The sequence below is a fragment of the Ceratotherium simum genome, chromosome 21, assembly GCF_057802395.1.
Source record: "Ceratotherium simum simum isolate JZ-2026a chromosome 21, ASM5780239v1, whole genome shotgun sequence".
Lineage (NCBI taxonomy): Eukaryota > Metazoa > Chordata > Mammalia > Perissodactyla > Rhinocerotidae > Ceratotherium > Ceratotherium simum.
Genome location: NC_141920.1, coordinates 18,344,132 through 18,371,444, shown reverse-complemented (window position 1 = coordinate 18,371,444; position 27,313 = coordinate 18,344,132). Strand labels below are relative to the sequence as shown.

The 27,313-nt window shown below is 43.1% G+C and overlaps 1 protein-coding gene across 1 annotated transcript in view; it reads right to left on the bottom strand.

The window, feature by feature from the left end:
* PTPRT (protein tyrosine phosphatase receptor type T) overlaps positions 1-27,313 on the bottom strand; it is a 1,015,836-nt gene that overhangs the window by 330,392 nt on the left and 658,131 nt on the right. Inside the window, exon 9 of the mRNA XM_087445249.1 lies at positions 25,557-25,666. Coding sequence (XP_087301375.1) covers positions 25,557-25,666 — 110 coding nt within the window. The remainder of the gene's footprint in view (positions 1-25,556; positions 25,667-27,313) is intronic.

Here is a 27,313-nt window from a genome sequence, read left to right as displayed (position 1 = left end):
TCCTGGACCTCCCTTGATTTTTTCTTCCCTTCAAATGCAAAAAAACGGCTGTCTCTTTATCCCTTCTTCTGTTTTTGAACAAACACAACATCTGGCCATTCTTTAAGGCTCAGTGTGAGTGCAAACTCATCCCTGAAGTCTTTGGGGATTTCCCTAGTCAGTCCAATTCACCTGGTCTACTTCCAGAAGAAAGCTTTGGCTTGTGCAGATGGCGACACTGAGTTCTAGAGATGCATCCTGTCCAGGAGGCCACGTGGAGCTCAGAATCTTGGAGACTGCCCAGCCTCCCTGGGCCTGCGTCTCCAGTATCTAGGTCAGGGGAGGAGCTCCTCGGGGCAGCCAGGCTTTCAGGCTATTGCATCTGGGAATGGAGAGGTCAGGGTGAACTCCAGCAGCACAGTATTAATGAGTGCTGGAGGCACAAGTCCAAGAGCAGCGGGTTGAGGAATGAACGGAGGGAGAGGAGTAGAAAGTAAATTGAGAGGGTATTAGTTTCCTTGGGCTGTTGTAACAAATGCCCATAAACTGGGTGGCTTCCACAAGAGGTCTTTTCTGATGGTTTTGGACACTAGAACTCTGAAATGTGGGCAGGGCCATGGTCTCTCTGAAGGCTCTACGGGAGGATCCTTCTGGTGGTTGCCAACAACACTTGGCATTCCTCGACTTGTAGACACATCACTCCAATCTCTGCCTCTGTTGTCACATGGTCTTCTCCCTGTGTGTGTCTCTGTGTCCAAATTTCCCTCTTCTTATAAGGACAACAGTCATTGGATTAGGCCCACCCTAATCCAATATGACCTCACCTTAACTTAATTACATCTTCAAAGGCCCTATTTCCAAATAAAGTCACATTTATGGGTACTAAAGGTTAGGACTTGAACATATCTTTTTTGGGAGAGCGCAATTCAACTCACCACAGAAAGTAATCTTCCTGGACATTTTAGGGATAAAATAAAAATAAAATATAATCTAGAAAAAAAAATAACAAAATACAAAATAATGAACAAGGTAATATCTATTATGTTTTAAAAGTTCATTTATATTTTGAGACAAACATTAACTCCTGCCACACACTCAAAACAGATGAATAATGTGAAGGCGAGGAATGCTTGACATTTATCGATCCCCTATGATGTTCCAGGAGTTCTCACACATAAACTCATGTTGACCTCACAGTGCTATACAACAGACATCCATATTCCCATTGTACAAATGAGGGAACCGAAATTTGGCTCCTGAGTACTTGAAATATGGTTAGTGCGGACTGAAATGTGCTGTAAGTGGAAAGTAACACTATATTTCAAAGTCTGAGGATGAAAAAAGTGTAAAACATCTCAGTATTTTTATATTAACTACATGTCAAAAGAATACTATTTTGGATGTATTGGGTTAAGTAAATACATTATTAAAATTAAGATTAGTTTTTTCTGTTTCTTTTTTGTTTTTTTAATGTGGCTACTAGAAAATTTTACATTACACCCATGGCTTGCATTGTTTTTCTACTGGAAGGTGGTGTTCTAAAGTGACAGAACTGAGAAGTACCAGAGTCTGGTTTAGGACCCCAAAGCTGACCACGTGCTTCCCCTTAGGTCTCTGCCTCCACAGTGAAGACCACAAGTTAAGAAACAGTGCTTCAGAAATCATGTGTGAATGGTTAACAAATACACAAGGAGGAGACTGACCTAGCCAGCGAGCATTAATGTGGGTTTGTAGCTGATGAATGAAAGATAAGAGGAATGTGGCCATCAGCTGTGTCTCAGAATCGATGCCCCAATCAGATCAGAACAGAGGATGCAAATAACCTGGATGGGTAAGCAGTAATTTGACTATCAGGAGTGTTCCACATGGAAAGAAAGAACCTGCTGCTAGGATAGGGACAGTGGCCTGCCAGCCAGGGGCACCTGGGCCAGGCTGAGACAGGGGAGCCCCTGTCACAGCACATATGTGAGCCCTGTCCATGGGAGAGGCTGTCCTGCTGGAGGACACCTGCATGTGGTCCTAGCGTAGGTGGACGTGGAAGCCATTAAAAACCCTATTCTGCCTCCTCCTGCCTTTGACAAAAGGCTCACCAAGCCTTCATAAGGGCCTCCTCCTTTTATAACTAGAGCAGCAGCTCCAGGAGGAGAGAGACTTGTGTCTGTTTGGTCCCCTGATGCATCCCAACTGTCTAGAACAGTTCCCAGCACATACTTAGTGCTCAATAAATACTGAATAAGTGAACAAGCAAATGAATGAATGAATTTGACTTCCCACGGGGTGCTGCCTATAGGGAGAGACTAGGATGCTATCATGAGGCTGGTTGTTGCTGTGACCACACGTGTGTGTGACTTTGTGTGTCCATCTGTTGTGTGTGGGTCCCACACCTTCATACATTTCAGCATTACAACTGCACATGCAGAACCATCCTCCCCAATGTGTGACAAAGCCAGAGGCCGAGCCTGGCTCACTAGCTCTGGCGTCATGGCCAAGCCCAGATGCACATGCACGTAACTTGCCTGAGCACAAGAGAAACTCAGCAATGAGTAGAGGAGGGAGGAGCTCCCAGATGCCTACAAGTACAGGATATCAGGATAGGGCCAGAATTTTGGGGAAAAAAATATGGCTTCTCCTATTTTAGCATTTCTTTGCTTTTAGACCCTTTCCTCCTCACAGAACTTGGCCTCACCCCAAGACCCCCCTCTTCCCAATCTCAGCCCAGGCACGTGGTTTGGATGTTAATGTTGTAGACCCTGGAACTAGAGACTCGACTCCCTCTCCTTCTAGCTCCTCTCCATCCTCCTCCCCTCCAGGTCCCTCCCACCCCCAGATCCAGCCACCTCCCACTCTGGTTCCTATTCTGACAGTGGAGGGTCAGCTGAGGACCAACAGAACAGAGCATTGAGAGATGGGCTGGGATCTGAGATGGGGCAGGTGGACATGTTGGCAAAGAATTCTCTCTCTCTCTGCCCTCCTAAAGGGAAAGGGGCTGCTCTGCTCAGGATGGAAGTAGATGCTGGCTGCCCCCCTGCTGCCTCCACACAGGGAGTATGCGTGGTTTTAAAGGGTAATTGGCCATGCACATCCGAGTGTGTCTGTGTAAAAGGCAACCATGACCGTGTCGCTGATGGGTGGGGCTAGCCTCAGTCTGTGTGTCACTGACGGGAAAGCAGCAACCATAGGTGAGCTGTTGGCAAGGCATGTATGGGAGGAAGGGAGGTCTGAGGGAAAGGCAGTGGTCCCGGAGTAAGTGCATATGTTGTCTGGTGGGGCAGGATTCAGAGTCAGCCTGGAAGACGTCACTGGGTTAGTGGTTTGTTGAGGGTTGAATTGTGTCCACCTATAGGAGATATATTGAAATCCTAACCTCCTTTAACTGTAAATGTGACCTTACTTGGAAATAAGATCTTTGCAGATGTAATCAAGTTGAGATCATTAAGGTGGGCTCTAATCCATAAGGACATATGACTAGTGTCCTCATAAAAAGAGGAGAAGAGACACAGACACACAGGGAGAAGACCACGTGAAGACAGAAGCAGAGATTGGGGGGATGCGGCTACAAGCCAGGGAATGCCAAGGATTGCTGGCAACACTAGACGTTAAGAGAAAGGCAACAGATTCTTCCCCAGAGCCTTCGGAGGGAGTGTGGCCCTGCCAACACCTTGATTTTGGAATTCTAGCCTCTAGAGAGAATAAATTGCTATTGTTTAAAGCCATCTAGTTTGTGGGACTTCGTTAAGACAGGTCCAGGAAACTAATACAGTGTTGCTGTGTGTGAGTGTGTGTGAATGTGGTGTACGTGTGTGTCTGTGTGTGTGCATGTGTGTTTTCAGCTATTACAGCTGACTTGGTTACCAACAGCCATAATTTTGCTGAACAAAAGTGAGCCATTATGTGAATACATTTATCTGAGGGCCTGAATTTGACTGTCCAACTCCTATCATTTCCAAAGTTTGGAGTTATCATGACCATGGAGAACTGAGCTGGTTTCCACTTAGATAAATCTCTGAGCTCTCGTGCTTTATTCTGGCATGTTCATACTCCTGCCACTCCATGCAAATGCTCTTTTGTTCTGATTACAAACAAAATGCATGCTTGTTATAAACAGCAGAAAACCCAGAGAGAGAGAAAGAGAGAGAGAGAGCAAACAAAGCATAAAGGAAAAATAATTGGCCTCCGTTCTCCTTCTCCCCAGCTCATCACAGTTGATGCCTTGTTATGATCTCTTCCTCTTTCTCCATTAGGCTAATCTCACAAGGTTTCAACTAGCCTTGCAGTCTTTTGTTACTGATGCCCAAAGCACTCAGGTATTTCTCCAAGCCCCCACATTTTGAGGGGGGCTCTGGTCTGTCTTCAGAGTATGAAGTGCCCCAATAAACTGACAGTAGTTCGATTCTGGAACCAGCCTCTACCGGCCATGTGTTTAGGACCTCCTAGACTTTATGACATTTGGGGGCATTTTGGAGAAGCTATCTGGAGTGGGGCTTGGGGACTGCTGAGTCAAAGTGGAGCAGCTGTGGAGGAGGCCCTTGACAAAGGCTGAAGTGACTCCGAAGGCAGTTCTTGGACCTTGACTAGAGTGTGATTCTTCCTTCAGGGAGAATTTCACTGTTGCTTTATGTTGAGATTGAATCATCTAATCCTGCACCAGGCCATACCTAGCTCACCCAGAGCTGAGTCAGAATTAGCCCAGGTATCTGCTCCTGGTGGACCCAGATAAAGGGTGGACCCTTTATCTTCTGATTCTCCTTAGAGTAAGGTAGACCCCTGTGTGAACTCTCAAAAAGTGAAGGGTCTGATTACAACCCATTTTCCCGGAAAATGAGCTCCAGTCTGCCCTTCTCTTCTAGAGGGATCTAGTGCGGTGTTTCCAGAAAGCTTCCCCCATCCCACACTTTTTCAAAGAAGTTGCTATCTGTGGTGGGTTGAATGGTAGGCCCCCCAAAGATATGTCCACCTGGAACCTGTGAATGTAACCTTATCAGAAAAAGGGTCTTGGCGGATGTAATTAAGACCACCATCTCAAGATGAGATCATTCTGGATTAGGGCGAGCCCTAAATCCAATGACAGGTGTATTCATTAGAGGAAAGCAGAGGGAGAATTGACACACAGAGACACAGAGAGAAGAAGGCCATGTGTAGAGTGAGGCAGAGACTGTAGTTATGTAGCCCTAAGCCAATGAATGCCAAGCATTGTCAAGGATTACCAGCAACCATGAGCATCGAGAGGAGAGAGGCATAGAACAGATTCTCCCTCAGAGCCTCCAGAAGGAACCAACCCTCCTGTCAATTTGATTTTGGACTTGTGGTCTCCAGAATTGTGAGGGAATAAATTTCTCTTGTTATAAGCCACCCAGTTTGTGGCAATTTGTTATGGCAGCCCTAGGAAACTACTACACCATCATTGGACCAGTTTGCTGGTTCCTTCATCCTTCAGAACCAAAGGGTAAACCACGTTTAATGTCCAGAAGGTGCCCTGTGAGCAAGAACTTGATTTGACTGCGTGAAACACCAAGGCTCTACCCCAATGTGTTCACACAGAAGGGAAGAAGCTCCTGGGTGCTGCCCAGGTTCACCTGGGTTTGGTCAAGTTGTTAATAGTGTGTTTTCAACAAGGCTACAAATAAATTTTCGGTGTGGGCGGGAGGTGTTGGAGGGCTCGGGAGTGTACTGGCTTTCTGATGCTGCCATCTGTTCCTTTGATGGGTCTCATGCAGGAGAGTGACATGAATAAACAGGCATTTTAAAGACACCACTGTGGCCACTCCATGGAGAATGGACTATGGTGGGTGTGGGCCAAGCATGGAAGCAAGAACAGCTAGGACATTATTGTAGTCAGGGCAAGAGATGCTGGTGGTCTCAACTAGGATGGTAAAAGTGAAGGCAGAGAAGCCAGCAGATTTCAGCAACATGCTGGAGGTAGCATTTGTATTTTTTGGGAGAGAAGAGCAGAGAGTGAACAGGGAATCACGGGTGAGTGCATTTCATGCCAGGTACTTTCAGGTCAAGTTCTTCCTCTCGGCATCACAGGCGATGACTTGGTTAGCAACTGGCCAGAGCCATCATTATTCTCCCAGCTTACAGGCAAGGTTCTGGGCCCAAAACAATGGCTTACACAACACCATCCAGGGGCTAGTGGCAAAGTTAGACTGGATCTCTCCTTTTTTACACGGTTTGTGGTTCACTGTCCTTTCTACACACCCTCAGTCTGTTCCAATGTTTGGAGCTCACCCTATGCCAGGCACCTCGCTGGCTTCAGCCTCCATCCAGCTGAGGCCTCTCTGCTTACAGCCCTTTTGACCAGAGCTTGAGTTGATGAGATGCAACACCAACGGGGGCATTAAAAACCCAGAAAAACACCAAGTGGCTAAGTCTTTGCCATCATAATCATAATTCTTGGAAATTTCTCTAAAGAAAATAATCTAAAGGTATAAAAAAGTAAATGCATGAAGATGTTCATTAAAGCCTCATTTATAATGGAGAAATATTGGAGACTGTGTGAATGTCATACAGGATGGTTAAATAAATTGTGGTAGTGCCACTTGATAGGACATTATGCAGCCATTAAAATGCTAATAACGTTGTAAATATGATATAGTTTTAAGTGAGGGAAAAATCATTTAAAATTAGAGAGATGCAATAATTACAACTACATAAAAATTTCATATGCATATAGACAGGGACTAGAAGGAAACATGGAAAAAGAAAAATGTGAGATTCTGAGTAATCAAAATTGTTTTCTTTTCCTCTTACTATTATTACATTTTGTAAATATGAACAACTTTTTATAACAAATTTAAAGTTTGTGCTAAACCCCAACTTAACAGCCCCCTATGGGTCTCTATTCCTTTGGCTTCTGCTGAACTAACCAAATGCTATCGAGATGCGGAAGGGACCAATCTGAAAGTGTTTTTTGCCCCAGGAAACATTTTTGTTGCTGCAAATCAGTGACTTTAGACACTCAGGCTTTTCGAAACCTCAACAAAGAAAACCTTGCTTTCCTCAGCTGGAATCCAATGTGACAGGTGCACTTTCTCTGGGCAAACAAATACCCTCAATTTACCGATGGAAACTTAACAAAGCCAGGATTGCAGCTTTCAAGGTTATAGCAAGGGTGTTGCCACCCTAGCACTCCTAGAGGTCAGGATATATGTTTCCCACCAATGGATTCCTGAGCCCCTGGCAGAAAACACCAGGGTTCATAATTGATGGCTTACACCTCTGTCTCACTCTCCACCTGAGTGATTGATACTGGTTCGGTGGAATTTGCAGGGTGGTAGAGGGAGAATTCTGTGTCTCAAAAGCCTCAAACAGCAAGCAAGACGACCTGCTCAGGAGACCACGTTGGGGATGATTTTCTCATTTACACGTGCGACTGAGGTTCTGCCGTGGTTAACTGGTGTCAATGGATTCAGTGTCTAGGGGGATGATGCGGCAGCCATCAGACCACACGAAGTACAGTGCAATTACAGCAAATTGCAGTGCTCTTGAGCATGGCAAAATGCACTGTGCCACTGCAGCCATGGGCATATTTTTTTCAGCTGAGGACACAAATATAAAACAGCCCTTAGCAACATCTTTCTTCCCAAGACAAGAATGCAGGAGGGAATCTAGGATGGTATCAAGATATTACACAGGGAGATGGTTCTAGTAAGAATCCTAAGTTAAAGAGAGGTGCATGTCTGTGATATACGCATGAAAGAGGATGGATTTAGGCAATTTGAAACTGCAAATGGAGCATGGTCACCGGGCTTTCCTGTCAGCATTTTGATTACAGAAGTCATCATCCCATGGCCTAGAATAGGTTTCCTTTTTAATTTTTGGTGAGGAAGACTGGCCCTCAGCTAACATCTGTGCCAACCTTCCTCTATTTTTTGTATGTGCGACACCACCACAGCGTGGCTTGATGAGCAGTGTATAGGTCCGCGATCGTGATCCAAACCTGCGAACCTTGGGCCGCCGGAGCGAAGTGTGGAAACTTAACCACTATGCCACCAGGCTAGCCCTTAGGTTTCTTTTTTTATTTAAAGATAATTATTAATTTAAAAATGTAACTTCATAAATTGCCATGGCTGTTTATAGGGAGCCCTGCCTATTTTGACATTGCTATGCAGATGTTTGAAAAGCGTTGTTTTGTTTTTTTTTCAAAATTGATTTGGAATGAGAAACTTTTTTCCACTACTGAGAAATATTATCCCAATTTGCCTTCTGCAATTTTCCTTTGATACTGATATACCAGATAGCACACATTGGTATTAGAAATTCATTGCAGAACCCTCCCAAATCCATCGGGTCATGCACACCATTCAGCTGCATGAGAGGGGAGGGACAGGGCTTTGAATACCTCTGTTCAGCTGCAAAGATATTCAGGTTGGGATTTGTAAACAGAATCATGATGATGAAGTCACCTCTGCTGAGAACCATGAAGCAACCTCCTCTGATCTGGCCCCACCTGTTTTCTCCCCCCACCTCCCTGCACCAGTCCTTGTCCTGACTAAACACCTCTCCTCAAGAGTTTGACACTTCTAACTGGGAAGACACAACATGGACTGGAAGAGGGTTTCCAGGCCAAGGGTGATTCCAGACCTCAGTTTCCCTCTTTGTCCCGAGGCTGCCTCTTTAACCCCTATCTGCAAGCTCATATCACCTGTCAGGTGGGTTGATCATGACTGGGAAATTCAGATCAATTCCATGATCATTTATTGAGTGCCTTTGGAGAAAGCACCGTGGCTAACTAGTTAAGTGGATAGGCTTTGTAATCAAATTTGGTAGGAATCCGGGTTTCACTTACTAGTCCTCTGATCTTACGCAAGTTACTTCCCCTCTCTATGTCTCAGTATTAAATGGGGATAATGATCCTCACCTTGAAGGTTTGTAAGGCTTGAGATAAAGTACATGATGATAAGCACTCTGCGTGGTACAAGGTAATGATTACAGAGGTCTCAATGGAGTCCTAGCAGGAAACAGGTGGATAATTCAAGGAGAGTTTAATAAAGGCACTGTTTACAACGCTGTGGGCTGGTGAGGGAAACCATGTACAGTGCAGTGGAGAGGGGATTTAGCAAGAGAGAGGGGTGGAAGAGGGAGCAGAGTCCAGAACCTGGAAGGTCACCTTGAGAAGAGCTGTGACCTTCCTGAGGGAGCTGGAGCAGTAATGCCCTCTCCCTCCCTCTCCTCCCCACCTTCTATCTGCTGCAGAGCACTCTTTTGACTGAACAAAAGGTGAGAAGGCGAGGTAGCTCAGTGATGTCTGGGATTCAATCTCCTGAGCTAGAGAGTGGGTAGAGAAGGATGGAGAAACCTGGAGGAAGGAAGGGAAGGTACCTGCACCACTACCATTCATGAAGACCTACCATTCGCCAGGTCCTGGGAACACAACAGGGCTCACAACGTGTTCTCGAAAGTCTAAGAATTCTGAGTCTAGCTGTAGACAAATGTAGAAATAAATGATCACAGTATAGGACAATAAGTGCTATTATAACATAACAAGTAGGAACCTCTAATTCAGGTGGTTCAGAGGGACAAAGTGTCCCTGAAAGGACCCTTGAGTCCTTCAGAGTGCTGAAGGATACGCAGACTTTAAATGCAAGAAAGGAGGCATTGGGAAAAAGCATCCTAGATAGAGGGAAGACAAGAACAAAAGAAGTGTGGTGAGGCTGTCATGTAAAACCTGTGGATTTGAGGAAAGGGATATAAAAACAGGAGAGGATGCTGCAGAGGCCAGCAAGGGCCTGGTCGTTCATAGAGTGACCTGTTGGCCAAGTTAAAGAGGAATTCAAATTCTGTCTTGAGAGCCATTGGGATCTACAGCTGTATTTTAAACAGTAGAGTAACTGGTAAGATGTGTGTGTCAGCAAAATGGCTTTGGTCACCTCAGGGAAGAAGGTATTGGTTGTTATGACCCTGACTCATAAGAAGTGGCGTTTAGATCCACAGGTATAACAGCACAGGGAAGGAATCTCACTGGGTGGGGAAATCCTGAGGTTGTGTAGGCAGGGTGCAGGGAGAACATGGTTCTAAAACCGAGGATCCTAGCAAGTGTTCCTAGTATGGTGGGAAACATTGCCTAGAAGACAATTTAGTGCTGTACTTGCCAAACTTTCATGTGCATAGCAGTCACCTGGGAATCCTGTAACAATGTAAATCCTGACTCAGCAAATCTGGGAGGGAGCCTGAGATGGCACATTTCTACAGAGCTCCCAGATGACGCTGATGACAGAAGAACACACTTCGAGTGGTTAGGCCTTAGAGGCCAACTGCATCAACCTTCTTTTGTACAGTTGAGCTAATTGAGGTCTTGAGAGGGCATGACTGGTGGAGTATCAGAATAAGTTCGGGCAGAGCCTATAGGAACCTAGCTTTGAGTCCTTCAGTTCAGAGTTCTCGTGCGGTCCCCAGGACCTTCTGGGAGATTATCAGGGGCCAGGCACTCTACTTGCTACTTAAGGGCAATGGGGAGAGGGAGTGAGTAACAAGTTGAGGAGGCAAGAGTGTTTGCAGCACATCCTTGGAGAGTGCAAATGGATCTGCCAACATGTGTGATGAGCTGTTCACACATCAGCCTGCTCTGAGGGTATCATGAAAGCTGACATAAGTCTTTGGTGGGCTGCCAGAGGCCCGCTTCCCAGACACAGTGATTGGCATAAAAACTCAACACGAGACTCAAAACACACGCTCACATTGGTGCAATCCATTTGGAGAGCAATTTGGCAATATGTATCAAGAGTTACAAAAGTGTTGATTCTATTCAACCCTCTAATTTCATGTGGGGGAATGTCTAAGATAGAAATACACTAAATAGAAGAGGAAAAAAACCAACTATGACATTGAATGGCTACAGGTAGCTATGACTGCAACATAGCTCTAATTCTCACAATATTCCTGAATTGCAGGCTTGAATATTGCTTCTCCTACATACATTTTTTTTTAATTTAAGCAAATAAGAGAACTCAATTTCAGGGAGGTTAATTTGCCTGAAAGTTTTCCATCCAGGTAATGTTAGAACCAGGATTTGAATCCAGGTCAATCTGATCTGAAGGCCATGTTCTTTCCACTATGACACAATGCTACCATATGCTTGAGTTTCACTACAGTGATATTAGAAATATGGAAAAATAATAGAGAAATGGATAAGAAAATTAGGGTATATACACTCAATGGACAATTAAGCAGTCATTAAAGAAGAAAAGCTGTTTCCATGGTGCTATAAAAGCATCATGATTGTGATAAAATGCTTAATGAAAAATTACTATAGCAGATTTTATGTAATTATAGTTAGGTAAAAGATGTATGCATATTAACAAAGATAAAATACAAGGCAAAATAATTGTTGTGCTAGCGGAAGAGATTATAGGTGATTTTTTTCTCTGATATCCAAACTTTCTGTAATATTGCTAGAAAAATTGGCTGGGGAAGGCTAAGATTACAGAACACATGTGTTGGTGGGGAGTGCACAGAGCTGGTCATATATACAAGATCCTTAAGGAAGTTCCAGTGCAGTCTTGAAACTTCTGCACATACTCCTGTCTCCCCGTGGCTCTTCATCTGAAACCTGTGCTCCTGTCTTCCTGCAGCTCTGTGTTTTAGTCACAGTCATGAATACTATCTGGATGAGTTGTTCTAGTGTAGACTTTCTCACCTCTGGCATCTTCCTTGTGAAGGCCTCCACAGTATTGTTCCCTTATGCCAAGTTGTAACACAGTCATTAAAAAGAACTGCCTTTCAGAATTGCAGATAGCACATTTACACAGAAGGTGGGAAAGGACAAAGAGGGCAATTAAGCATCACAGATGACATCATGACCATCTAGAGTGCTGTGATGGCTGGGATTCTGAGGCCATGTCAGAGTTCAATGGGAGAGTGTGCTCTGATTGATTATTGATGCCTACCATGGGCATGGATCAGGGAGGAGTCAGGGCACACACGTGCCCCATATTCACTCCTCTTTGTTAGGAAATGAGCAAACTGAGCCTTAAATTTTAAAACAGGGAGGAAAATATGACCACTACTTCTAACTTCAGGTTTATAGATCTCCATCCAAATTTGTATGAATTATTCTACTCTCTTTTCCCTTAGATCTACTCCTATTGAACAGAGAGAGCTATTATTTTGAGTACAGTTCTATGATCAATGGAAGGCATGTGAATGTCTCTGCTTGCAACTCACAAATCTATGGAGAAAGAACAGGAAAGCAGAAGTTCAAACTTTGCCAACCAGCTGTTCAAAGAGATCCAGGTCACTCTCATCACACCCTAAAAATTCTGTCTTACATTCTAGGGAGATCAATCAACACACCCCAAATAGAATGACTAGGAAGTAAAATATGGCCTATGTGCTCAGGGGATCAGAGAGCCATTCAATGGGATAGTTAAGTAGATTACATCAAAACCGGAAAATGTTTGATATAGTGAAAACCCAAATTTTACAATGTGGTCATAATCACGCAAAAGATGGAAATTCACAAGGACTAGAAAAAAATAAAACTATATGAAAACGGTTGATGTGTGACGGAGTGGGAACAGGGATTGCTTTATTCTCCTCATCTTTCTAACACCATGTAATGTTGTTACAATGTCACCAACATTAACAAAGAGTAAACTCTTCTAAAAAATCAAGCAATTATAAGGAAGCAGATATTTAAATATCCATTACAGCTGTTGCCTTAACCTTGATTCAAGTTTAGCACACAGTTTTATTCATTAGACAAATATTTATCAAGTGCCTGCTTTATGCCAGGTACTGTTTTAGGTACTTGAAATGTAGCTATAAAAAAGATCCCTAACCTTGACAAGTTTACCTTTTAGCAGTTGAGTTCTATGAGTTAAATGTAAACTCATTGGTTACTGGAACCTCATGTAGTCTATTATTGATTATTATAGGACATTATGATTTTATATGGTCATATCTGTGGGATAACTGATGCTATGAGTTACTCCTAACTATCATTGTACCTCAGCCATCAAAGGGAACCTCTCCAATCTTCAATCATTAAAATGAAATGTTATACCTATTACTTTCCAGACATTGCATAAGGCACTGGGTTCTCCAATGGTGAGTAATAGATATGTGTGGGTCATACCTTCATGACACTTACTATATAGGGAGACACATTCATAAATAAATATGTAATACTTATGAATCATGATACATGTTATTCAGGAAATGGAAGCAGTGACAGAGAATAAGGTGAGTGGGTGGATTCTTACTTTAAGATTTTTGGGCAGGGCCTTTCCAGGAGGTGGCATGCATGTTGATACCTGTAGCATGAGAATGAGTTGGCCATAGAAGAGCAGGTGGAAGATGTCTCTGATAACTAAGAACTCCATGTGCACTGAGCCTGAGGCAGGAGGGAATTTGGCAAGCTGGAGGACATCAAAGAAGGCCAGTGAGACTCGAGAGAGAAAGAGAATGCAAGGTGCAAGGTCTTTGAGACCTAAGTTAACAGTTTGGATTTAATGTGAAATACAATATCTCTATTGCTAAGGTGATAAAACTTCGGGAGACATTAAAGAAAACTTAAATAAATATAGAGAGATTTAATATTGTAAAGATGTCAATTACCCCCATGTGGTTCTGTACATACAGTACAATTCTAATCAAAACTACAACAGGGGTTTCATTAAATTTGATAAGTGGATTCTAAAACAAAAGAGCCAAGGGCAAGAATAACCAAGATATTTCTGAAGAAGGATGAAGAGGAGGGATCTGCTCTGTTAGAGATCAGGATTAACTGTGAAGCTATAATAATCATGACTGTGTGTGGCTGTGATGTATGGTGGCTAGAGGAATAGAGCTCAGAAACAAATTAATGCATGTAAGGAATTTTGGCATATGTCAGATATGGCCTGGTAGAGCAAGGAAAAAGAGAGATTATTATTAAAAGGACCTAGGAAAAGGGTTTATCCAATACAGAAAAAAAATTTGCACCTCATCTCACACCATCCACAAAAATTACCCACAAATAGACTAAAGACTTAAATGTAGAGAATGGAACTATAAAACTTTTAGTAGAAATACGAGGAATCATCTTTCTCACCTTGGTTTAAGGAAGAGTTTCTTAAGGACACAGAATGTGCTAACTATATAAGCAAAGACTGATGAAATTGACTATATTATAATTAAGGGATTTTGTTATCAAAAGATACCTTACAGGAAGTAAAAATGGCAAGTTACATATGTAACTGACAAAATAGTATCAAAAGTATATAAAGCACTACTACATATCAATAAGAAAAGGACAGATAATCCAGTACAAAAATGAGCAAAATACATGAGTAGACATACTGCAGAAAAGGAAATACAAATGAGTAATAAATATACAAAAAGATATTCAACCTTATTAACGATTGAGGGAATACAAAGCAAGACAACAAGGCGATCCCATTTTATACCTTTTTAACTGGGTGAAATTAAGAATCCTGACAATACCAAATATCAGAGAGGACTGCGAATCATAGGTGCTCTTATACTTCGCTGGCATGAGTGTAAATCGGTGACACTAGTTTGGAAAATAGTTTGGCATTTTTTTTTTTTTTTTGGTAAATTTGAACATTCATTTACAATATGACCTATTTTCTGGATATAAAGAAGAGAAAATCTTGCACGTATGCAATAGGAGATATGTATAAGGATGCTCATAGCATCACTGTTGATAAAGGCAACATCCTGGAAGCAACCATAAATGCCTAGGAAAGGCTAATGCATTGGATAAATGGATAAAGGATATATGTGCTGTAATATCGTCATACAATGGGATATTATGCAGCAGTCAAGATGCACATATTACAGCTGCACTCGTCAATACAGATGACCGTTAGCAATATAATATGGAATAAAAATGTTCCAAAAGATTATTTACAACTTAAAATCCTTTATTAAAGTTATAAGACTAATAATATATCTTTAAGGAATCCACACAAGTAGCAAAACTATATAAAAAGGAATTATATACAAGATTCAGGATAGCAGGGGGAGTCAGGAGGTTGGGATGGGAGATACAAGATATCGTCAAAGTTTTGGTTGTCCTGATACCCCGCATCTTATTGCAAAAATGAAATAATGAATTAATACAAAGAGGGTCATGCAGAGACCGATGAGGAAAGTGTTTCATGAAACTCGGAGTAAGATTAATTCAATTTGGGGTACCCGAGTGGTAAGTCAGAGAGAGAAGGGCCCTCTGAATCTATCTGGTCCAATTCTTCCAAGTCATAGATGTAGAAACCAAGGCCCAGGTAGGGAAAGGGACTCACTCAAGTACATTACTTGGTAATGCAAACTAAAAGTCAATCATAAATTTCGTAATTGCATATTTACTATTTGACTTGCAATGATACATGTATGCTAAAAACATGCATAAAATAAAAGAGAAATCGAGAAAGCAATGGCCATTTTTATGACATACGTTTTGAAGGGCTCCAAAGAAGATCTGTTATGTATTTACGTGTGTGTGTGCACGCATGTATGTGTGCATGTATGTACTGAGTCCATAATGATGTAGTCCAAGGCCCGGTACTTGGGTGTAAATTTTAAGGAATGACTTTTCTCTTGGTAAAGAGTGAAGAAAAAGTAGTCAAAGAAAAGTGGCCATTGGCTCAGAGTGAGGGGAGGAAAGCCACCTGCCATCTCCTGAGGCCAATGAAAAGATAATCTCTGAATCACCAATCTGAATTTCGGCCTCCAGAGACTTCAGCATGAAGGCTCCAAATGTCCTGATGATAGACAAAACTCGCAATCACGCTTCATTTGGGTCCCAAACACAGAGCTGTTCTGACCAAAACAGGAAGGAAAGAGCCGGCCAGTTAAAAGCAGCAAATCCACGCCGCCTTGCCCCGTCCGGATGGAATTCCGACAGCAGTAACAAGGTACAACATCTGAGATGAAAAGAGAACAACTTGTGATGTTTAAAGAGACATTCAGCAGCTTAAACGCCGCCTCTGGGCACAGCTTATTGAAAGGACCATGCAGCCAGAGAGAGGGTTCCATCTCTAGCCACGTGGCTGTGTGTACAGGTGGTTCCTTTACAAAGGCCTCTGGGTGCACAAAGCATCAAAACGCAGTATCCCTCCCCTACAAGGAACATGAAGGAGAGCCCATGCTGTGCCAAATGCAGAACTAACTTCATTTGCTTCCCTCCTCTCTCCTAGGACAATTGTTAACGCACAGGATTAAATTTAACCTGGAGGTTTATTTTTTAATTCAAAATTTTCCTTTAGCAAAAGCTCTAGAAAGGAATTATGGCAGAAGTTCATGTGAAATAGCTGGGAGCCTATTGAAATCACAGGGGGTTCCTCCCATGACATTCACGTGGCATGGATATGAGGTGACCCGGTTCCTCCAGTCCAGGAGAAAACAGACACAGCCCCGTGTCTCCAATATCTCCCCTAGTTAGCTCTCCAAAAAAACAGAGCAATTCTGAGGATACCACTGAGAATATGGGTACAGCCCAAGAGGGAAGGCTTCACACACAGGCTAACAGACACATAAATACATATGTGCATACATGTGCCAGTGTACAACGACGTAAACTCACAAACATACATGCTTACGCATACACACACCAAGAAAAAACATACTTATCCACATGGGCACACTGCAGGAATATTTTCCATGCAACAAGCACTACTGTTTTCCTACAGCTGAACTGAATGATTAATGTTTATTGTGGAAACCTTATTGCCAGGAGAACATGATTTGCTGTTCTTTAGGTAACATGCTATGCATCTGTTGCTTCCGACCGTCACGTTACCTGGCTCCGTCACAAATATCTGTGTAGTAATACCACAAAAGAAACACCCCAAGGCAAACATATAGACATTCTTGATATTCCACAAGTGGATGACAGGTAGCTCTAACGGTCCCACTTACGTAAATGCAACTTACTCACTTCAGAACACAACTTCCTTTCCTTCCAGACTCTGCATGCCAGAAATGATTCTTTTTAACCTGGAGCTGTTTCTGCTGAAACACCTGTCAACCTGCTTGTCAGCCCAGCAGACCTGTGTATGGCATGTACCCAGGGATGCTTGCATTTTTCAATTCTCTGGAAGAGAAATGTCCTATGGAGGTTGAGTGACGGGCTGAGGGTTAGGAAAAATGGCCCCTAGACATCCCAGGGCCTTGACTTTTGAGATTTAGGGAAGGCCTCTGGGCAAATCTATTAAGTTTTGTGTGTGTGTATGTCTTTTTTAATCTCACAAACAAACAACAGAACTAACTTCTACTATATAGGAGAGAGAAAAAGATTTATAAGGTAGGGTCTGTGGTAGGCTCCGGCACGAGAGTTGCAAGATGACATTAGTAAAATGCAAACAGATATTGACAGCATGATACAGCCCTGTGTGTATTCAATTACTCCACAAAACTGTTTAGCAACCTTGAGGAAAAAAGGCCAACATTTCTTGAATTTGAGCCTTAAAAAATTAGTACCTAGCACCCGCCTGTGCATGAGTTGAGCTGGCTGTAGTGTAACAGCAGATAGAGTTGGATTCTGGCAGACTGAGAGTGAAGACAGGGTTAAGACTGTGTTTACTTAGTGGGTATTGGGCTAGGATAAGACATCAGAGTGGATTAATTGGATTTGTTTTACGCAGTGCTTCTTCCCAAACCTGAATGTACACTAGAATTTCCCAAGGAACTTAAAATAAAACCTCACATGGATAGAAACTCTCCCCAAGAGATTCTGATTTATTTGGACTATAATGAGGCTCAGGCATCCATCCATCCATCCATTTATGTATCTACCTACCTATTTATTTATCTATATTTTTGGGGGCTCTCAAGGTATGATTCCAATCTTCAGCCAGGTTTGAAAACCACTACATTATTTAAACAAAACTGTCATTTCTCCTTGTTAAGATAAAGCACAAATCCACACATTCACCCAAGGAATATTTATTAAGCACATACTATGTGCAAGCTACACTTTTACATCTTTAGGACACACTGAAAAGAAAAATAAATATGGCAAGTATTAAGTTCAAGACCAAAGTCTGTCAGATTGGAGAAACAGGGAAAAGTCAATGTCACAGTTCAAATCTCAAGGTCGTCTGCAGGTAGAATTCCCTCTTGCTCGGGGGAGCTCAGTCTTCTGTTCTCTTCAGACCTTCAACTGATTGGATGAGGCCCATTCACATTATGGAGGGCAATCTGCTTTATTCAAAGTCTACTTAAATCTTAATTTCATCCCAAAACACCATCACAGAAACATCTAGAATGATGTCTGATCTCATATCTGGGCACCATGGGCCAGCCAAGTCAACACATAAAATAATCATCACATGGCCCACACCCTTATGGGGCTAAAATTCTAGTAGGAGACTGGGTGATACTAAAGCACACTATCAAAATAAGTGTAGATTATGAAAATGGTATGAAAGTGTTCGATAAAGTCAACAACCACAGGAAAAATCCTCCTAGAGGTGAAGAATAGGAAGGAGCCAGCCATGAGAGGTATAAAGTGAAGCGTTATAGGTAGGAGGAATGACGTTCGCAAAGTCACACAAGCTGCAAAGGGTGAGCTTGAGAAAATGCTAGAAGGCTAGAGGAGTTGGTACACAGAAGGCAATGAGAAGAAGGGCAGGAGATGAAGTTAGAGAGGTACGCAGGGGCCAGATGATTCAGAGCCCTAAAGTTAAGTTGAAGCCAAAGTAGGGAAGTAACACCATTGAATGTACCTTTATTTTATTTTTTATTTTTTGCAGAGGAAGATTGGCCCTGAGCTAACATCTATGCCCATCTTCCTCTATTTTGTATACGGGACGTCACCACAGCATGGCTTGATGAGCAGTGTGTAGGTCCACGCCCAGGATCTGAACTTGCGAACCCCGGGCCACTGAAGCGGAGTGTGCAAACTTAACCACTACGCCACTGGCTGGCCCCTGGATGTACCTTTTAAGGTGTTCTGTCTGGCTGCAGTATGGAGAGATGAAATAGGGAAAGTCTGGATGGGGATGGGCAGGGAAGTCCTGAAATGGGTCCAGGTATCACACAGATGCTTAGAACCAGATGGTGGTGGAGACGGGACCATGTGACCTAACCTGTATCTATTTCAGAAGGAGAAGCGATTGAACTTTCTAGAACATTGATATGTAGTAGGTGTGGGGGGAACGGATGATTCTCACATTTCTGGCTTAAACAATTCAAAAGAAACAAGAGCTTTTTCCTAGTTACCAGCTAGGCTCAAGTTATACCCAATAGCCGCTTGCATTATGCAAATTGGGTATTCTAATTAACGTAGATACAGTTTGAATTATGCAAATTCTTGCTTTGGGCTGTATTAGTCACTTCCTGCCTATACTACCTTCTGCTCTTCAGGACCACATCCCATCCTCCCCACAGCTCCTCTGTGGACCAGAGCCATGAGTGTGTCTGGGATCAGTGAAGCCTGCATGGCCATTATGGCCAAGTCTAAGGAGAGGAGGAAAGTGTGCCCAAATATCCAAACTGAGTCAGGCACCACCTGAGCGCCTCTCTCTCTGAGAGCTTGCACATGAGCTCATCCATGCAGCTGGCCCCTCTCTCCATCAGGGTGTGTCTGCTCCAGTCCCCTGCGGAACTCCTCTCTGTCTCAGAACATGCGCCCAGCCTTCTTGCAATGCACTCCGACGGAATGTTGATTCCTGCGGCCTGTGCTTTTGTTCAGATCAAATCCAACCCTCTGTACGTTGGAACAATATTGACAACCCTCCGACCCATTGCACCTTTTAAAGGTGCTCCGACACGGGAATGAGTGCCTTGTTTTATTGAAGCAAAGTCTGTGTTTTATTTAACTCTGAACGCCAGGCGCCTAGAATAGCTTGCAAGATAAATGTCAATCAACTCTAGCATAATCAAGACACCCATTCCTGCCTCATTAGGGTCCTCTCATTCCCTTTAAGCTTCTCAGATTTATACACTGTAATTAGAAACTGGGTGATTTTGACTGCTAAACAGAAAAGCTCACTGGGAAGCTTCACATGTCTGCATTTTAAATATTTTCACACTTCGTTAACCCAGTTGCTGGTGTAACATCTTCTGGCCCAATTCCTTCACACTGTGCGATTTTTATTTTTGGACAGAGATGAGAACAATTAATTGAATTGAAACACATATTGATTATTGTTTTTCATGAACTCTGAACAGCTTGTCTCTGAATGATTTTATTGAGGAGTTTTTAGACAACTGTTTGGCTGGATTGTCTCCCCTGTGACTCATATTTGGGCTGTAAGTGCCTATCTGCAGTTGCAATGGTCTGTTTTCTGGTGAGTTCGAGATCCGAGAATGGGCTCCCATCAGAATGGGAGATGCCACATCAACCTTTTTCACATACAGGCCCTGAATGGGGAGCCCTGATATCTCTAAGTCTATGGGAATGGCATGATTTCCACATCCCTGGTGAAAAGACTCATCTGGTTGGACCCCATGTGAGCAGGGACATTCCTCATCTCATCCAATGGCCACAGTATTCATCCAAGGACTACAGTGTTTGCACCAAGCAGAGCTTTCCAGATCCATATTAGGAAATTTTAGGATGTCTCTCAGACCAGTGCTTCTCATACTTTAATGGGCCCATGAATCATCTAGAGATCTTGTTAAAACACAGACTCTGATGCAGTGGGTCTGGTCTGGGGCCCGCGATTCTGCATGTCTGCTATGCTCCCAGGTGATGTTAATCTGCTGGTTTGTGGATCCGAAGCCTCCGACATTACCTCTCTCTGTGTACTATCCATCATTCTGTCAGGGAAGTGTGACAGAAGTGCATTCTGCATCTCCCACTAAAGTCCAAATCCCCGAAGATCTGAGGCCATGGTCTAATTCATCCTAATACTTCCTGTCACAGTGGACGTGAGGCTGGCCTCAGTGGGCTCTGATGAGCATTCTGAGCTCCCACTTCAGTGGGCAGGGAGAGAGGTCATGGCTGCTGGATAATTAGGCCATTTCACAGCACTGGGGTGGCATCATGGTCAAGGCTAGACTCTCTTCCCTTAGGGAAGGGAGGCCCAGGGTCTAACAGTCCATGGCTCCAGGGAGCTCATCAAGATAAGACCTCCAGACTGAAAGGAAGGTGTCAAAATCAGGGTTAGCAGCAGGAAAGAGGCAGATGTGACAAAGTTTTCATATCTTCCACCTGGTACAAGGTTTTCCAATAAACAGCTGAGCACTCATTGCAATATCATAGATGACAGAAATGTCCTTATCTCCTGTCACATTTCCCAGATGTCCCCAAGATGCTTGTATACCCACAGTCCAGTAGCCACACAACAGCCAGGTGATCGTTTAAGAATGCAAATCTGATTCCTTCATTCCTCTGCTTAAAATCCTCCTAGGGAGGCCGGCCCTGTGGCGTGGCAGTTAAGTGTGCGTGCTCCTCTGCAGTGGCCCAGGGATTGGATCCCGGGTGCGCACTGAGGCACTGCTTGTCAAGCCATGTTGTGGCAGCATCTCATATAAAGTGGAGGAAGATGGGCATGGATGTTAGCCCAGGGCCAGTCTTCCTCAGCAAAAAGAGGAGGATTGGCATGGATGTTAGCTGAGGGCTGATCTTCCTCAAACACACACACACAAAAAAGTCCTCCTAGGGCTTTCCATTCGTCTTAGGATAAAATGCAAACTCTAGGAGCCTTGCCTAACCTGACCCACCCACCCACTTCCCACATGGTCTCCTCACTGTCCTCCAGGCTCACAAATCTTCAGTCACTTCGCCTCCTTTCTATTTGTCAAACACACCAAAGTCATTCCCACCCCAGGGCCTTTGCACTAGCTGTTTTTCTTCAAGTGTCATCACTGCTTTACCTTCATAGCCTCTGGTCACAGGCAAGGTTTTCATAGCAAAGTAACTACAAAATGAGGTATAACCTTTGCTTTTGTGGTTTTGACATGGATTTGTTTTTATCTTGATTCTTACTCAGTTGAAGCCTGAGACAGTTTGACACCTTCTTGTTACAAAGAGGGGACTCAAGCCAGAGACAGAATCAGACTTAAAGCCACTCAGATTTGGGGGTGCAGAATTGTGAAGGACAGAGCCAGAGGTTGTGACATGGACTCATGGCGAAGGAAATTTAATCTTAACATACTACATACTACTTGGACCTGCTGTGTTTAGCAATATTTACACAGTCAAAATGCTCCCCCTCTTTTTTTTGGATTTTGTCTTTGGTGAGTCCAAGGTTGCATGTAGGAAGGTACAGACAATCCTGGATCTTTCTTCCATTTGTGTTATCCAATTTTTCTTTGTCACAGAATATACTTTTTGAAACCAGAAGAGAGTGATTTGTAATTTATGGATTTCTCTCTAGAAATTACAACCAGAACCTAATTTTAAAAATCCAATTGGTTTCATCTAATTAAATTTGGAAATTGCCTCATAAACACATACTCTGTTATAAACGAGTTTAAAAGCAAAGTCTCCTGCTTACTGTCTGGGGCAGCACTGGGTTGAGATCAGCGAGGAGGGGACTCCCCGTCTCTGCTCAGGAGGACATGCTCTCTTATCAAGTGCTGAAATTTTCTAAACAGTAGTATGGTCTAGAGCAGTGCTCCTCAGACATTAACACCCACATGAATCACCCAGGGATCTTGTCAAAATCGAGACTCTGATTCAGGAGGCCTGGTGGGGCCTGAGATGCTGTATTTCTAACCAGCTGCCAGGCAATGTCGATGCTGCTGGTCCATGGACCACACTGAGTAAGAGGCAAGACATCCACACTTCAATTCAGGATTCACGAATTGGCCATATTGGCCAGATGATCTTGGTCTTTTCACTTCATCTCTCTGAGTCTCAAATGCCTCATTTGTATGTAATGACAAGAGCTAATATTTATTAACGCTATTTCTAAATGCCAAACACAGTACTAAACATATATTCATGTTTATAAATAAATTTATAAATGAGTGGCTACTTGATGCACCCAAGGTTACATAGCAAGTAAGTGGCAGAGCTGCAATTCAGAACTAAGCTGTCTGACCTCAAAAGTCAATGTTCTTACCTTCTGAGTCCTCGCTAGCTTGTGATACACATGGTCGCAGCCATGTTTATGCTCAAAATACAATGGCCTAAGCCCCCAACCTTAGCTCCCTTTCACAGCACTAGCCAAGAATTTTGGCATGTTTCCAAAAGGTAGCCTCAAATGCTCACAAACGAGTCAGTCAATTTCAGCTTTCTAGCTCTGGTTCTCTGTAATCACAGCCCAAGTAGCAGCCAAGAAGCTACTTGAAGGTGTCTCACCAGAGCTGATTCCAGTAGAATCCATCATGGGAACGCTAACATCCCTGGCATCTGGGCTTCAAAAATCCACAATGCACTGGGTTCACTTAGAAGTGAGAAGCAAGGAGCATTGCCCCAGTCTGTGCCCACCCTTGCACCCAGAGCTCCAGAGTGTGCACCACATAATGGTGCCTCAACTTCAGGAAGCTATTGCTCAAACAGGACGTCTAACTCACAGTTGTGTTTGCAGCCTTGTTCTCTCTCTATTTCTTTTTTCTTATCCTGGAATAGCAATCAAGGGTTTCCTAGCCCAGCCCAGCACATAACCCTATTACAGGAAGAAGTATATTTCTCCCAAGCAAGAAGTCTGTGCAGACATATGACTGTACCTGCAACATGGCTTAGACTAGTGGTTTCCAAGTGCAGGTAGGTCTGAGGACCTTTTCAGACAAGTTGTCCTTAACCCAAGGTGAAAAACCATAAGGAGATGGTCATAAGTTATTCATAAACCTACATTTATTCAATTTGAAAGACTGCCTTTTATTCTGAAATTGTGTCCTTTCTATATGTTTGAAATTATGTCTTTTATGAAAAGATGTTAATAAAAGACAGTAAAGTACTCTACGTTGGTTCCCCCAAACCTTTGAAATGTTACTGCCCTGTAAATTCCAAAAGTCTTGAACAGTTGGCATAGAGAACCATTTATATAACAGTACCAAATGACTGAACTCTAAATCATGGATCCTTTCCGTCTGCTTTCCAAAGAACAGTTTGCCACACACAATAGATCTCGATTTCATTAGCGTGTGTCTGTGTGTGTGTGTGTGTGTGTGTGTAATTGTGGCCTCTGCTTTCCAAAGAAAAGCATGTAGCTTTGAAATGATTGGGTTTTGCTTCAGTTGAGTTTCCAGTCCCTCACTTCCCCAACAAGGTTTTAAACACATCCTCGGCAAGGCCTATCAATATGAGTACCTCCCCTCCTCTAGCAGTGTCGCTGGGAAGGAAGCTTCTCCCAACCCTGTGGCCCAAGATGGCTCAGAAATGGTGGGGTTGGATGTTTGCTCCCTTTTTCCGTGCGCTGATCTTGAGAGCTGCACCAAGCTCCCTGCAACTTCTAAAATGGAGATGTTAGCTCTTCTGAGGAAGGCTGGATTAGTGACTAGGCGTTTTCTGAAGGTGTTTCCTCAAGGACTTTGTACATGATGGATAGTTTTCTTCTCCCTCAGAGAGCTCTGATGTCCATCCAGGTCTCTCTAGAGAGCTTCCGTGTCCATCAGATTAATCACAAATATTTTTCTCTCATCAGGTACTCCTTGATTTTCCTCCCACAGCTCTTCCTCTCTTACGGCAGGGATGTTCTTCCCCAAGCCCACTCTTAATAGGTGTACGTTTCTACGCGAGCACTCAGTGTCTTAAGTCCCTCCATGGGCCTGCAGTGCATTTCAGCCCAGAAATCTTGTGAGCTTTCCCCCTCAGACTCCCTAGAGGAACACTGAAGCAACGATTCCCACCCCCACTTTACAGATGAGGAAGGTGAGGCTTGGAGAGAGGAAGGGCTTGCCAAAAGTCACTTAAGACTGTGGTGGAACCACTATGATACTAGACTCCATCTTTCCATCTTCAGCTTCCGTGCCCTGTCCCTGCATTTTCCTATCGCACCCCCATCCCAATCTCCCACTGTCTCAGACTATAAGGTATGAGAGGAGAGCAAATCTTGTCCACATTCCAGTGCTAGAATTTAGCTATATCAGCCTCATTGAAGTTTTTTTGTTTGTTTTGCAATGAATTTCTATATAACTTGTTCTAATTGTGAAAGTTTTCAGGAAGCCACATTGTGTTGGCTTGATGGGTGTGTTCCCGACTGAGGGTATAAGGCCCTGCTAATCCTGGGAGGGGACTTTTGACACCATCACCTGGGTGACAATAAAATAGGCCTTGGCCACAGAACAATGTGAGAGCTCAGGGATCATGCACCCCTAGGGTAGAGAACGACATTGGGATTCTTTTGGAAGCCCAGGGACTGATGTGGGTAGGATGAGCATCATGTGAGTATTGTGGTTTTCCAGATGAACTGTAACTACTGTTTGCTAGGCCTGGGTCTTGTCAGCTAAGCCAGGATAATCTGACTCCCTGAGTCCTGACTCCTTTGCTGAAGAGATCAATGATGACTTTGATGCATGGTATGCCCAATATTCTTTGTCACTGGGGCTATCAAGACACCTCAGCTGTACACCCTTGTGTTTTCTTCTCACTGTATTATCAGAAACCTTTTGGTAAGTTGTGTCTCACTCACCTTCATGCCCTCAATGGAGCTCTGCACATAGTAGGTATTCGCCCACTTCAGGCTGAAATACATTGAATAATGTCAAGCCAATTGATGCAGCAAAATGGACCTCCTTACCTCATAGAGTGTGATGACCCCATTGGTCTCATTGGGAGGTTTCCACTGGATGTAGATCTTCTCCTCAAAGGGCCCCCCTTGGATGGATTCTAGAGGAACAGCTCCTGGAACTACAGAAGGGAACAGTTAGGAACTTGATGTCACCTTCCATCTCATTTCCCCAGCCCCATTGACCTAGAACAGGAGTCAGAGAACTTTTCCTGTGAAGGGTCAAATAATAAATATTTGAGGCTTTGTGGGCCATATGGTCCTTGTTACAACTACTCAACTTTGTGCTTGTAGCACAAAAACAGCCATAGTCAATCATAAACGAATGGGCATGGCTGCGTTCCAATAAAACTTTATTTCTGAAAACAGGCAATGGGCTGAAGTTGACTCACGGGCCATAGTTTGCTAACCCCTCTCCTGGAAGGCTGATGGCTTTTCATTTGCAGGCTGAGCAAGTTTTTTCTTGAAGTAAACCTGACCAGGGTAGGGAGGACATCAGTAGACTCCAGATCTGCCAGCAGGTGGGATTCTGGAATTAGACTCTCGCCTTAGGATTGGTATTTGAGGAATGCAAAGTGAGCTTCACTATCGTTTCCCTAACCCTGTCTAGTTTTCTCCAACTATAGGAAGGGCTTCCTCAGTTTCCTAATACCTGAATCCAACAGGAACTATGTGCCTTGAAACTTCAATCCAATTAGAAAAGTTTGCCTCCTAGCTCTAAGAAGGCAGCTAGTTTGTCTCGCTGCTGAATTGCCAATGCCTGGCAATGGTAGACCATTGATAACCATTTGCTGGTTGGGCAAATAGGTGAATAAATGACCTATGCTAGCATTTTGCCATAATGAGCAAAACCCTTCCTGGTCTGCTTCTGTACCCAGGTCAATCTTCCTGCCAGCATCTTCCTGCTGGAAACCAACATCATTATGACAGGAGGATGCTGAACCATACAATAAATGATTCCCCAAACTTCCAGTTATAACCTAGAGAATCATGAATTCATGTAAATCATTACTGGATCTGTTTATATTTTGGCATTATAAAAGCAGTTACTTTTACTAAGCACTTACTCTTTGATCAGAATTTTACACACATTATTTCATTTAAGCTACAAAACAGCTCTGCCTAGTCTGTATTATCTCCTTTGAGCTGATAGGGAACTGAGGTAAGAGAATTAAATGACTTTCTCAAGGTCATATGGCTCTTAAATTGTAAAAAGAGAACTGAACACCTGTCTGTGAGCTTCAAAGCATATACTCTTAATCATCACGCTATGCCTCTCTAGATATAGCCTTAGCCATATGTTGCAATCAGTTCCCTATTGTTAAATTAAAACATATTTAGTTTTTCTCATTATGGACACAATACATAGAATTTGTTGAATATTAAGAATATACAAAATGGTTAAAAAAAGAAAAGAACAAAATCACTCAAAATCCCCATAACTGCATATATTTTTCCTATGCATAGACATATTTTATTTTTTAAAATTAAACTCCTATTGTGCATATTGTGTTGTGACTTTCTTTTACGGCTAAACAAATCACAGATTAAAACAAATCCTTACGTGTTCTTGGGGGCTATGCATTTTAATGGCTGCTCAGAGCAGGATATGACCCATTACAGTCACCAATCCTTTATTATTGGGCATTAAAGTTGGTTTGAATTCTTTATGATTATAAGTAACACTGCAATGAGCATTCTTATAAATAAGTATTTGCATGCAACTCAGCTGATGTCCCTAAGATAAATTCTTGGAAATTAATTTATTA